Raw genomic sequence first — 13,361 nt, 5'->3', positions numbered from 1 at the left:
TATATATTTACCATAAGATGAGGCCTTGAGTGCCTATATCCCATTCCTACCATTAGAATCTCCTTCAATATTGGCATCTCTCCAACCACTTTCTCTCCTCTTTCAGGTATTGATGAGGTGCTTCAAAGCATAAAGAGTTGTTTCAAATTAAGTAATTTATAAAGAAACACGTATATTCACAATTAAAACATATTCATACGTAATACAACTTAAAAGGATTGTCTACATTGTACACAATTAAGCTTATATATGAAACTACTTTTACATGTATCTCTGAAGGAAAAAGATGTTAATGAAATTTTGGGTTTTTTTTCAGTCATTAAACAAAGATCTCCTTAACATTTTCACAGAGAAAAGCTGGTCTGACCTGTTCTAATGTGAATTGAATTCAACACCGAATATTCACTTTCAGTAAATGCTCAGTTTTATCTTGCATCAATTCGGGTATAAAGTTGCTAACTACAATTTGACCCTTAAGTTTGTATTGTTTTATGATAACTGTTTGACCTTTAACCTACCTCAATTTATCCTTGACTTGGACACTGTCTACTAAAATCTTCTGTCCCATGGGAAAGTTCTTCACATAGTATGATAGTTTGAAGTCAGGCATACTGTAAATCTATTGTATAAAGAAAGACATTTACTGTAAGGTGCAGTAATAAAATATTCCATCTTAAAAAATGCATGCAACATATTTTGAAATTTAAGTAAACAATATCTTGCTTACATTTTACAAAATCCATGAAGATAAGCTCCCAATTAAAACTGTATGCAATAGAAATAAATCTTCTTGTATCAATATATACCTCTAGAACTCCATTTTCTCTGCAGACTAGAGCCCAGTAAGTTGGTTTTACATCTGTCTGTAATCTGTTTGATTTGGACGGACTAAAACATGAGTATCAAATTATTATTAAACATTCATCAGTACTTTAAATGAAATTAAGTAACTTGCCATAGTCTTCTTACTTTTTTCAGTTTTGAGATACTTAATAAGTTAACAAAAAATAACAATTCTTACATGAGTGCTAAAAATAAATTAAATTTGTCACATTCTTTCTTGGAAAGGTCAAGAGTAAATAGTGTTTTTAATTCAAAACTAAAAACTGTGAGCACTAACATGAAACCCCCATTCCTCCATTTGAAATAACATGCACATTTTGACCTCAATACTGATTTTGATCAAAATCTAAACATAGAAAGTGCACAATGGGGAATATAAGATAACGATTTTGTGAAAGTTTCATTCAATTCCATTCAATGGTACATGAGGAGTAACGGATAAGAGATGGGTCCACGATGTGTAACAAAAGGAAGGAAGTACCAATGGAGGCAGGCGGACAGCCTTATCACTATTTACCCCTCTCCACTTGCATCACAATATGAAACGCAATTTCAAAAATTCAAACTTTTCCTCAATCCTAGTTAAGCATGTACCTAGAAATTATAAACTATGTTGTTCCTGATTAAGTTTAAAATACTGAGATGTCTGTATTCCCCCACCTAGACCCCTCCACTTACCTAGACTGTTCAGTTAGTAATGTATCCATAGATGTAGAAAACACAGAGGTATCTGTATCACCACATAACAAAAGTCTGTATTCCCCCACCTAGACCCCTCCACTTACCTAGACTGTTCAGTCAGTGATGTATCCATAGACGTAGAAAACACAGAGGTATCTGTATCACCATATAACAATTCGTCCTCATCGTCAACATTGCTAATTGATGAAATAATTAATCATGTTATCCATTCACCATATGAAGTTGGTAAGCACAAGCTAGTTTCGAGAGTGTAACAAGTTATCAAGACAAAAACTTTAAAAGCAATAAGAAACAATTCTATTTTCTCTACGTTAATTAGATTTACAAATATGCTTAGAGATGATTGACAAAACAACTCTTGATATTTTCATATTCTCTTGAAGCTATTTTTTATTATTTTTACAGTCAAATATTTTGCTTATTTTGTGTATATTTTATGACCAGAGAATTAAAAAATTAAAACTTTTTTGAAAAAAAAACTGAACAAACAAACAAACAACAACAACAGCAAGAAAAACATATTCAAGGATACTAATGCTAAAATTTTTGTGAGTGGTGAAAGTAATTGTAACTATTTTTAAATACCTAGATTCCATATTGAAGACTTTTTCCAGAGAACTTCTGGATGGTCTAGAATCCACAGGAGCTGGAGCTTCATCACTTATAGGTTTGGTCCTAAATAATCCACTCAAGTCCTTGTAAGAACACACTGTTAGTATTTTAGAATGCTGGAAAATATTAAGAGAAAAGTATAAGATTTTTTTTTTTCAAAACGAAACAAGCAATTGACATTCACAATTCTATATCAAGAATCGTCTCTTTGTTGCATATACCTAAACAATTATTCTAATAATATAATTAAATATTTTAAATGTTAATGTTAATTTAAGAATAAATTAAACATGAGGATCCCTCATATTTTGTTCTGGATATACAACATGTGTTCATCCCTCCCTCCCTCTTTTTCACAATTTGTAGGCAATAATTTTTTTTCAGAAAAAATGGCATAAGAACCAATAAATCAACCTGAACTGTGTCATAAATAAATAATACATGAAGGGGCTCAGCAAGAAATCAACCTGAACTCTGGCATAAATAAATAATATATGACAGGGCTCAGCAAGAAATTAACATGAACTGTGTCATAAATAAATAATATATGGAGGGCTCAGCAAGAAATCAACCTGAACTGTGTCATAAATAAATAATATATGAAGGGGTTCATTTAAGTGTAAATAAGAATAATAAGTGAACAATAACCACATTTTTTATAACCACAAGGGAACTCAATACAAATAAAACGCAAATAAAATACAGAAAGTGAGGAATCATGTTATACCTGTGGAAGTAGAGGTTTTGTCATTGAGAGTCTGGTATTACCACTGACAGCATCTTGTTTAAGAGTCAGTAGAAATAATTGTCCTGCTTCTGTCATTAATAAGGCATATGGATCTGATACACTACAGTGACAGATAGTAGATGTCTGTTCCACAGTCAGATACTGTAATTGTTTCACTGAAAAAATACCAAATCAAAACATGCAGAATGATTTAACTGAAATATCTTTATAAATAACTAGGATTTTTCTGATTTTGCAAAAATCCAAATAATGTAAATTAAATAGTAAAAAAAAATCACCATTCAAAATTACAGTACACCATTATCATATTATAAATTTGAGCGTTTTATCCCAAGACCTTGCATTTGGACTTAGTATATTCTACAGAAACTTCACTTACCTCCCTCTAGTAACCTGACACCAGATGGAGACACCTGTATTATATATCTATTATCACCAATATTGCCAGCATATATAGTGGCTGTCTGTGTACTGAATCCACTATGGTCCAATTCCATAATCTCCTGTCCTGTTTGTAACACCTGAATAATTTAATGTTGCTAAATGTATTACTTAAAATTGTGTGCACCATAAGCAACTGAACCAATTAATTATGTGATTGTGTATTATATAACATTTTGGAATGTGAAAATAATTTTGCATTACAAATCTTAATAGTAAGTTTGGAGAGGCTATTATTTCTATATGCTGAAGCTTGTAACCAACTGATATTTTTTTTGTGTTTTTGCTGTGTTATAGATTGTCACCACCACACCCCCTTCCCCAAACTGTTTTTCTCTCCAGCTGACTTTTAGTAATACTCATAACAGTAATGTATAGTCCATATATTGTTAAAGCATGATCTCTTATTCTATATGTATATATTGTATTTAAGAAAGGACTAAATAAGTATGATTTACTTTTGTCCAATCCATTTTGTTTTGAGTAAATAAACTATATTTCAACTTACAAACTTTGCCACTCGTGAAATTATAATACGTATAGTTTATTTAGTCTGATTGAAGTGTCCACAACTTGTATACTTATAGAGTAAAGTCTTCACTATAATCAGGTTAAACATAAGAGCTATTTACCATACTAGAATCCTCTCTACTAAGGATAAGAAAGGCATGTCCATCTTTCACACTGCCATTTTCATCCTGGTCTGTTGATGTGTTTGTCCCATCACCTTCTGAGTTTGTCTAAAATAATAATATGTGTGCTCTGAATCAATAATACCAAATCCTACCATTTGTACTATCATGGTTCAAAAATGTTTCTACTCCATCTTCATAGAAAAAATGTTAACTCAAATGTGTGTATTGACTAAATATCTTGATACTTTGATTCTCCTTCTATCTTACCTTGGATATCCCCTCCTCCTCAGGTAATTCTCCTTTGACAGTCCACATGTCTACACAACCAGGAAGTTCAAATGTTGTAACAATCTGTGGACGAACTGTTCTCTACAAGATAAAACAATTCAAATGTTAAATAAATGTAATTCTTTGGAGTATACTTATACATATTTAATTTATTGGGTCATTTTACATAAATGAGGTCAGAAATGAATTTAAGAGGCTCCAAGGACCCTGAATTACTCATCTGGAAACCATGGTTCCTTTTGTTTTGCTGACTGAACAACTAAAGTAACTTTTCTGAAATATCCCAGTCTGACCATTTGTCATGGTGAGCTCAAAATATATTTAGTTGAAAATTTCATGATGCTTATCATACTCCTAACAATGTTACATTTTTACCTGTAAAACAGAAAGGGCTCCATTTTTACTGTAACCTGAAGTTGTAACAAGTTCTACATCTGGATTGTCAGTACCACTAAATTCTTCAGAGAGAAAGGCAGGTTCTCCCATTACAATATTGGCACATGGTGCTATGTTCCATATGTTATCACACACCTACAATATTATCACAATGATTAATTGGCATTTTACAGCTAGTTGAAATAGACCAGTTCCAATTTGAATACTAATTAAAGTATGCTAGTGAGTAGTTTAAATACTACGAAAGTACTTTATTTTGTGGATACCAATTTTTGTGGATCGGGAAAGAAACACAATTTTGTAGATTCTTGAATTCATGATTTAGAAATTTTCAATATACACATCAATGGGAACCTACCATTCCTGGGAACCAAATTTCATGGTTTGACCTACCCACGACCCCACAAACAATAGTAACAGTAGCTCTCTAGGTCTGCCTTACATTATACGATTGTGTCCTACTTAACTACCAGTGAACACCTGAGTGATCTTTTGGACACTGTCTTTTAAGTTCAAATAGCTGTCAATTCTGATGACCTTAATCTCTACAGGTCAAGTAAATACAACTTACTGAGCCCATTTAAATCATTATTAAATTTTCTGTAGTGGTACACTTTCAAGTTAATATTTTGTGGCATCTTATATACACTGTCACTGTAAACCAAAGAAAATTAAAAATAAATTAGAAACATTTAACAAACATTTTCTTAAAACTGTTTTATATTAAGAAGGTCCTTAGAACTAAAATCGCAAGTCAAAAACATGGTCATTTTCCAAAAGTGTAATGAATTTTATCATTACTTTCAGCTCTAAAAATTATTTCAGTTAGAAAGGATCTCAGTTTAACAATGAATCTTTTTTTAAAAGAAGTTTCAACATACATTACAATTAAGTAATTGAAACAAAAAATAGGCTTGGTCAATGAATATTGAAATAAAATGAACAGTGTTATCCAATCAGAAACAAGTAAATCACTTGTTTATAGAGTACAAGCTACCCTAACACTGGTAGATGGCAAGCTTAGGGGTTAAGGTCATCATAATTGACAGATATTCAAACCTAAAAGTCAGTGTCTAAAAGATCACTCAGGTGTTCTGTGGTAGTTATGTAGGACACTACTCAGAATATTCTCAGACTTAAGTATTTTTTAACTTTTGTCGCCTCAGGGATTTAGATACTGCTGAAGGTATACCTCAAATGAGTAGCTTGCTATGGTAGTCCCTTTTGGATTCTCAGCACTACCATATACTTCTAATTCATACAAGTTTTCTATCTGTGATACATCTGACGCTATAAAATAAAATATTTTAAAAACAGCAAATATCTAGAGTTATATAAATTGACTTTTATCTAAAAAAATTTTTTAAGGAGGAAAAGGTAATACCATAGGTGCAAATTAATTAATTAATTAATTAGGAAAAGAAACCACTGGGTACACCAAGAAGACAACACACTAAGCTCAAAAGACAAAAAAAAGTAATTATCAATGATAAATTGATAAATCAATTTCCACAGATAAATGTCTAAAAACTTGGGGTGATCTCATTGTTCTAGAATGGTAAGCAGCTCTTATTTCTCGCAATGAAGGTCAAGTCCAGTACAGAATGAGTTTAAAGAATATTTTATAAAAACCACTATTCTGTATCAACTTCATCACATCTTTACCTATTTCTGTAGATTCTGTTACTTTCTTTCTCTTGACTGGAGGTTCTTCCTGATAAAGTAAAATAAGAAAAAACATCATGTTTAAAAGCGCACAATTTCAAAATTGACTTCAGAAGAAGTCTGTCAAATTACTACAAAGAGTTCTCTACTTTATCAAATTTAGCTGACTTAATTTGTCCTATAAATTAAAATATCAAACCAAAAGCAATTAACACTAGGTACCTTACAGGAAAAAACTTTCACATTAACCAGATCAAATTTAACCAAGAAATGTTCATTAATTTCTTTTTTTACAGAATTTCTTGGTTTAAACCTTGGAAGTATTTGAATTCCAGTTATTATTTTATTCTATTATACCACTATAATAGCAAGTTTTGCTGTCAATGTTTTATTTCTATATACAATACCTTTTTAGGTTCATCTTTAAGTTCCACCTGATCCTGAGCTTTCTCTGTGTACTTTAACAAAAGAGAATTCCCAAGTCTGGAGCCTAGAAACAGGTAACCTTCTTCACATACACACATCTAAAACACAAATCAAAACATATACACATTTATATTACAAATCAATATACATTCATTTTCCTGTACAGACCAATTTTTTTTCTTATTAAATAGTGGTTGGACTTCTTGTTCTCAAAATCCTGTTTAAAAGGAGTGATATGTAACAGGTAATCTCCCTTTAAGAAACAGGTTATGAATCATACTTAACATGTATTTATGTTCTAAGATGCAGGGATAAAAGTTTTCATTTAGTCTTTTTATTAAACAACTGATGATATTTTATTATCATAAAACATGTAATATTTAAATTTGCACCACTGTCCTACAGAGAACAAACATTGTTTCCATAAATACATTCTTCACACATTAAAAATACTTTTTAAATTTTTTCACAAAGAAGAATTTTTTCCTGCACTCTGCTATAATATGTCATTAATACATACACATGTAGTCAGTACACTGGCAGCTGATTTGTCAAAATGAAAACTTCTAACACTTCTCATCCCATCAACAACCAATGTTAATACATATCTGGTAAGTATAGAAAAATATACATACAAAAAAACTGTTTAAATCTATCAAAATCTCTGAGGAATAAAAGTGTAAATAATTAAATTAACTTATAATTTGGCAATAATTTGACTCATTGAAAATTTAGTCTCTTATATATAAATTTATAGAAATTTGCCTTTTTTTCTTTGTTTGAAAATTAAACTGAAGGCCACAAATGATAAAGAACTGCACCTGATTCTTATGATTGCAATTAATTCTGTGGTTGTAGAGGAGACAATTTTCAAGACAAATGTATGCCATAGATTACTTGAACCTTTTTAATCAGTGAGCTATAAAGGCAAATGAGATGTTGAAAAAAATGTTTGCTATATAACCAATCTGATTAAAATTAGACCTATCAATAGTTCTATTCAGTCACTACATGCAGGATCTAACAACACTCCATTCTAATTTTTGATTTTCCTATATGCAGTGACTGAATGGAACAATTGATAGGTATAGTTTTAATTAGACTGCTTTAAAACATATATACATTTAAAGGTTATTATTATATGTTATGACAAGTTAATTAAATACTCACAGTTCTCCTCCTTTTAGTGACAGTACCAGCCTGTCATTTGTCATAAATGCTGCCTGGGCACAATCTAGGGCTATTCGTATCCCTTCCTGGGCCCCTGTAATTAATGAATGAAAACAATCATATTTCATTAAAATCTAAAAGTACAATTTAAATACCCAATAGTCTAAACAAAACAATAAACTCAAGGCAGAAAGATTTAAACTTTTTTCCATAAGTGTTTTAAACCTGCAGAAAATGTATAAAAAGCATTGTGTTTTTTCTTTGTATACATTTCAACTATAATAGCAAAATATATTCAGAAAATTTAAGTAGATATTGAATTATCAAGAAAAGTTATAAATTGAACTAACTGCTATGTATACTATCTTTTCTTCATTTTCTTTTGTGAACTAAAATCATGAACTAACCAATGATGTAATGCATAAAACATTATCAGCAGTGCAAATTCACTTAAATAAAAAAAAATATTCAAGAGTCCCTGTACATCTGTCAATAATCACTAGATAGTATTCCTAAAATGCTGCTTAATTATTGAGATACTTACTTAGAGGAAACAGAGAGCTAGCTGTAGCTATACTATTGAGGGCCACACCATAGGGTGGTACACTCTGATTCAGGTACAGAAGCGAATTTACTGCTAGTACTAATACACCACCTGGAAAAAAGTCATTTACATCATCAAGGGCAGTACCAGCAACAACATTAATTGTTTGATAAGATGTGAAGTTGGATTGAATTGTCAACTAGTGACAACAGAAAGTATAAAGAGCATAAACACACAGAAGCATAATTGAATAACAAAATAATAGGTGTGAATGTAAAAAGCTTTATTCATTAAGTTTTTTTTTTATGTTCCTCTCAGTTTTCAAAACATACATATATTTATCTCACAATTTTTCTTTCTTCTATAAATTTCATTATACCAAAACAAAAATCAAATAAGCTTACTTATTGGTTTAGGTACAGCCATTACTTTACAACAATCGAATGGTAGATTGTTAAGGGACCAGATTACGGGATGAACTCGTTCCTGTATGTTCAGGGATATAGCTGCTATACAGCATGTGTCTGCCCTTACTGCTGTACGACTGGAAGTAAATCAAGTCATTCAAAAGTACACAGACAGAAAGAAATGAACACATAAGACAATAAATAATTAAAAGTCACATGTAATCTGTATATTTAGAAAAGTAGTGAGTGATTTTTGAAAAAAAAAAAACTGAGTTTTCAATACAAGTACTTTTAGGAGGAGGTTACAGTTCAATCTAAAAATATCACAAGAAGGCAGTACAAAAAGGTACTATTAACCTGGAAATGTGTTGTAGGCTACATATTAAATAGCCAACTAATTGCTATGGTGAAAAAGTACACAAATTTGCACATTTCACAAATAATTTGCCAAAAACTCTTTATTTTCAAAAAATTCTAAATACAAAGAATGGATTGGATTGCTATAAGTACACTAATTTCACAACTATATACATTTATATTGAGACATACCCTGCCCATGTCTGTAATGGTTCATACAACATAAAAACTGTTGGTTCATAATAACCATGTAGAAACTGGAAATCTTTCACATTAGATATCTTCTCATCAAAACTCTTTAGATCAATGATATAAGAAGACATTATAGGGGATTTCCCTCCTCCTGAGATGTCTGTATCCTCGATGACTGCATCACGACGAAAAGGAAGAATAACAAGTCGTGTTCCATATATCAACATGGCTGCACACCGGCCATCAGGGTCTACACGTATTTCTGGTATACTGTATGTGACTGCAAAACCATCCTACAAGTAAGAGTAATCTTATTAATGACTATGGCTGATCAGACTCGGACAATGAACACCAAAACTGAATGAATTAATAATTTTTTTCTGAAAGAATATTATATGATTTTTTAAAAAAAAAACATTTAACTAATTGAAGCAAATGTATGTTTTTCCGGAAAAAAAAAATCACAGCCAAATATTAAAATTTTCCTTTTGTCATAGATGAGAATGCCAATAAGTAGATTTTTAAATTATTGATATATGGTTTTTATATGCTTAATTTTTTGTAAACAAGAAGCATCTATCTGTAGTTATTTGTTATTCAAACCTTTAAAGCAGCTTCCTCAAAGAAGTGAAGAGATGTTGTCTGTAGGTCATGTGTACCGGGATCATATTCTACTACTGATAACTAATGGATGAAACAATGAAAAAGGTTAGTAACCAATAAAAGTAAAACTGTTTAATGTTCACTACTTAATAAATCATTTAAGTTTATCAAACAAGTTTAAGATAATTACTGGGAATAGACGGGTAGTCCTGATGAACCATACTTGCCAATGGTTTTGTGTTCTATTTCCTACCTAGACAGCAAAAATTAAAATTTGGTTATCTTATTCATTGAAGAATATATACTCCTATGTGTAAGTACTGATGAATGGAAAGGATGAGCAGATACAGTATCAAATTATATACATTTAGAACTTAGTTGGTGTGGATTAAACCACAACCTTAGAAGTACACACTTCCTTTAATAAAGAGATACTTTCTACCAAATATTTGAAAATTTTCTCAAAAAGCAATTTGAGTTTCTGTTTGACTTCATGACACATGAATAGACTGTAGTATGCCAGAAAATTAAAACTGATCCACTATAATTGTAAAAATAAAGGTAAATACATTATATACAAAATGTCAACAGAAAATAAATTGTAAGAAAATTATGTTCAGTGAGTTCATATTTTAGTCAGAAAAAAAATTTAATCCACTGAGTAAAAATCATACAAAGATTATGTTATAATCATCCTCGATCTGACCTTAAGTACATATTACCTTAGCATCAGAGAAGCTGAGTAGTAAAGCATCCCTCTGAGCACCAGGTAACTTGACATATTGTAGAGACATAATGTTACCAAACAAACTGAAAGTAGCCAAGCATTCCAACTTTTGTTTCCTTCTGGTTTCTAAAATGAAAGTAAACGTGATTAAATCTGTTCTAAATACAATAAAATTCCTTCAGTGCACAGCAGTACAGTTTTCTCAAACCAACACAAATAATTTTTCATGCTCTAATTACTGAACTTTTAATGTTTATTATACTGGCATTATTGTACCTAATGTCAATTTGCTGAATTTTGATTGGTGCAATACAAGGGTAATATTCTGCTCTATCAAACATCTCAGAGGGTGATAGTTTTTTGGTCTATTACCATCTTGTGAAGAGCTAAACTGGTTTTGGTAAATATTAGGTAGCAGTTCAAGATTAGTCAGTTATCATATATAACAGATACTAAATTGATCAATATAGGGATCCTCTATAACCTAAGCCTCTATGGATTTAGTGAATCAGAAAAAAACATAAGACATTGCTTCATGTTGATGTAAAGAAAATTGCAAAATATATCACTGACAGTTCAAACATCAGATCTCACTCTATCTCTAGTTTAATTATCTTGCTCATTTTAATACTTTTAAACAAGACATTTAAAGTACCTCAATCTTTATTTGTATTTAACATTTGATCTTTAAACTGTAAGTGCTTCATAAGCCTTTGAAGGCTGGCCGATTTAAACTTATTTTAATTGATGTTGTACTTTACTTGTAAATCAGGTTGCAGTGCAAAATTATATAAATAATATAAAACTAAAAGGATGATAAAGCAGTTCGTTACCCTGAGAAAAATTGCTGTCACCCCAAGGCGTAGCTGAGGGTGACAATGTATTTTCAAGGAGTAACAAACTCTCTATGGCCCTCTTTGCTATACATTGTTTATTTTATAATACTGAAAGTTCCATCGTCATTCTTTTTTCAAACCTGAAAGTTCCATCGTCACTCTTTTTTCAAAGCCTTAACAATAAGTTTTGTATGTTTGTATTTTTTTTTAATAAAAATTGTTTTATTTTCTTTCAAGTTTGCATTCATTTGTAACTGTAAACATCAACACCCCTTTTTGTGACCTTTATTCAATGTACATTGTATCTTTAAAGGACTTTTTCCTTGCTTACAAACAGAAATGTCAATATAAAGATGTCTTTTTGTTTTGTTTTGTTCTTTTCTTTGCATTTTTTTTTGTTAATATGTTTTATTTTTGGTTTTTAATATTCTTGTGTATCGTTATTTAATTTACAAGGCAGAATTAACTACAAGAAGAAAAACAAAAAAAAGATCCAGAACACAACTATGTTCCAGCCTCAGTCACTTTTCAATTTGACAAAATAATTATAAATGTTGCGGTACACATTCAGAATAGATTTGGCATCACACACACACACATATAAATGTCTAAATATGTTCAACATCACCAAACGATGGCCATATTTACGTCTGCTGAATTTCATTTATTATTCGATGTTATTGGTATGCACGTTGCGCATATTGATTCCTTCAAATGTATTTATACTGACTAAGATTGAACTGGGACCAATTTTTACTGAAACCCAGTTTTGCCTATCACGAGAGGGTAATAGACAAAAAAACTATCACCCTCTGAGACAATTGATAGAGCAGAATAATACCCACATATTGAACCAATCAAAATCTTTTAACTAACATGAAGTATAATCATAAATAAATAGCAGTTCGTTATCCCTAAAAAATCATAGTCACTCCAAAGCTTAGCCAAGGGTGACAACATATTTTTCAAGGGGGTAACAAACTGCTCTATCACTGTCTTAGCTGTATGTTGTTTAAAATAATATTCCGTGCAAATTTATCAAATGCAGAATGTCTACCCAACAAAAAGGGTTAAAAGAAACCCAAATTTTATTCTTTTATCAAGGAGATTGTAAAATTTGTTGCTCTACCACTTGCTATACATAGGAAGAAGCATAGATCATAAATGAACTTTTGAATTACTATTGATAAGTAATTAATGTGCAGTCTCACCATCTATTTACATAATTGTGTTCATACATTATAATCATAACATTGTTGATATTACCTTGACCTTGATCACTTCCTTTACTGGAATCATCCTGTAAATATATATTGTACATATTTTTTTTAAAATGATAAACTAGAAAGCCCCGTTTATCACAGGAGCCCCCGCCTCATTTGTTAGTAGTGATTTTTTTTAGTAAATTAAATGTGTCTGTAAGACACTAATGATGCCCCCCCCCACCCCTCGCTAGATTTTCCAAATTAGGAACATGTTTATTTTTGTATGAAGACATAGTTTGCAGATCTAGAAATGCTTCCAAGACTTGTGTTACTCAAGGTCTGGGGATCAATTTGGGGATCAGAAAGTCCTAAATATATGCATATCTACATATTGTATCCTGGCCACACAGTGTCATGAAATTCTGTTTGGTAGTGTCAGACCAGTTGCAATGAGAAAAAGAAGACTTATGGATGCATTAATGGACACATAAAAAATGTTAATACCCCCCATAACAAATCCTTAACTTTGTTGCTTGGGATATATTTCTGACAAAAATAACAAAG

General features: G+C 31.0%; 1 protein-coding gene across 1 annotated transcript in view; it reads right to left on the bottom strand.

Moving 5' to 3' along the window:
• Window positions 1-13,361, bottom strand: part of LOC148616144 (cleavage and polyadenylation specificity factor subunit 1-like) — a 28,001-nt gene that overhangs the window by 10,038 nt on the left and 4,602 nt on the right. Inside the window, exons 3-23 of the mRNA XM_088582862.1 lie at window positions 12,859-12,892; window positions 10,752-10,882; window positions 10,030-10,110; window positions 9,427-9,719; window positions 8,875-9,014; window positions 8,471-8,581; window positions 7,927-8,020; window positions 7,277-7,364; window positions 6,738-6,854; window positions 6,331-6,379; window positions 5,858-5,955; window positions 4,645-4,800; window positions 4,249-4,350; window positions 3,979-4,086; window positions 3,285-3,426; window positions 2,885-3,060; window positions 2,131-2,273; window positions 1,629-1,721; window positions 807-888; window positions 519-619; window positions 12-120 (exon numbers count right to left, since the gene is read on the bottom strand). Coding sequence (XP_088438988.1) covers window positions 12-120; window positions 519-619; window positions 807-888; window positions 1,629-1,721; window positions 2,131-2,273; window positions 2,885-3,060; window positions 3,285-3,426; window positions 3,979-4,086; window positions 4,249-4,350; window positions 4,645-4,800; window positions 5,858-5,955; window positions 6,331-6,379; window positions 6,738-6,854; window positions 7,277-7,364; window positions 7,927-8,020; window positions 8,471-8,581; window positions 8,875-9,014; window positions 9,427-9,719; window positions 10,030-10,110; window positions 10,752-10,882; window positions 12,859-12,892 — 2,448 coding nt within the window. The remainder of the gene's footprint in view (window positions 1-11; window positions 121-518; window positions 620-806; window positions 889-1,628; window positions 1,722-2,130; window positions 2,274-2,884; window positions 3,061-3,284; window positions 3,427-3,978; window positions 4,087-4,248; window positions 4,351-4,644; window positions 4,801-5,857; window positions 5,956-6,330; window positions 6,380-6,737; window positions 6,855-7,276; window positions 7,365-7,926; window positions 8,021-8,470; window positions 8,582-8,874; window positions 9,015-9,426; window positions 9,720-10,029; window positions 10,111-10,751; window positions 10,883-12,858; window positions 12,893-13,361) is intronic.

The sequence above is a fragment of the Perna viridis genome, chromosome 5 (assembly GCF_037379345.1).
Source record: "Perna viridis isolate PV_CMFRI_1.1 ecotype Kerala chromosome 5, ASM3737934v1, whole genome shotgun sequence".
Classification (NCBI taxonomy): domain Eukaryota; kingdom Metazoa; phylum Mollusca; class Bivalvia; order Mytilida; family Mytilidae; genus Perna; species Perna viridis.
This window is presented reverse-complemented; position numbering and strand designations above follow the sequence as displayed.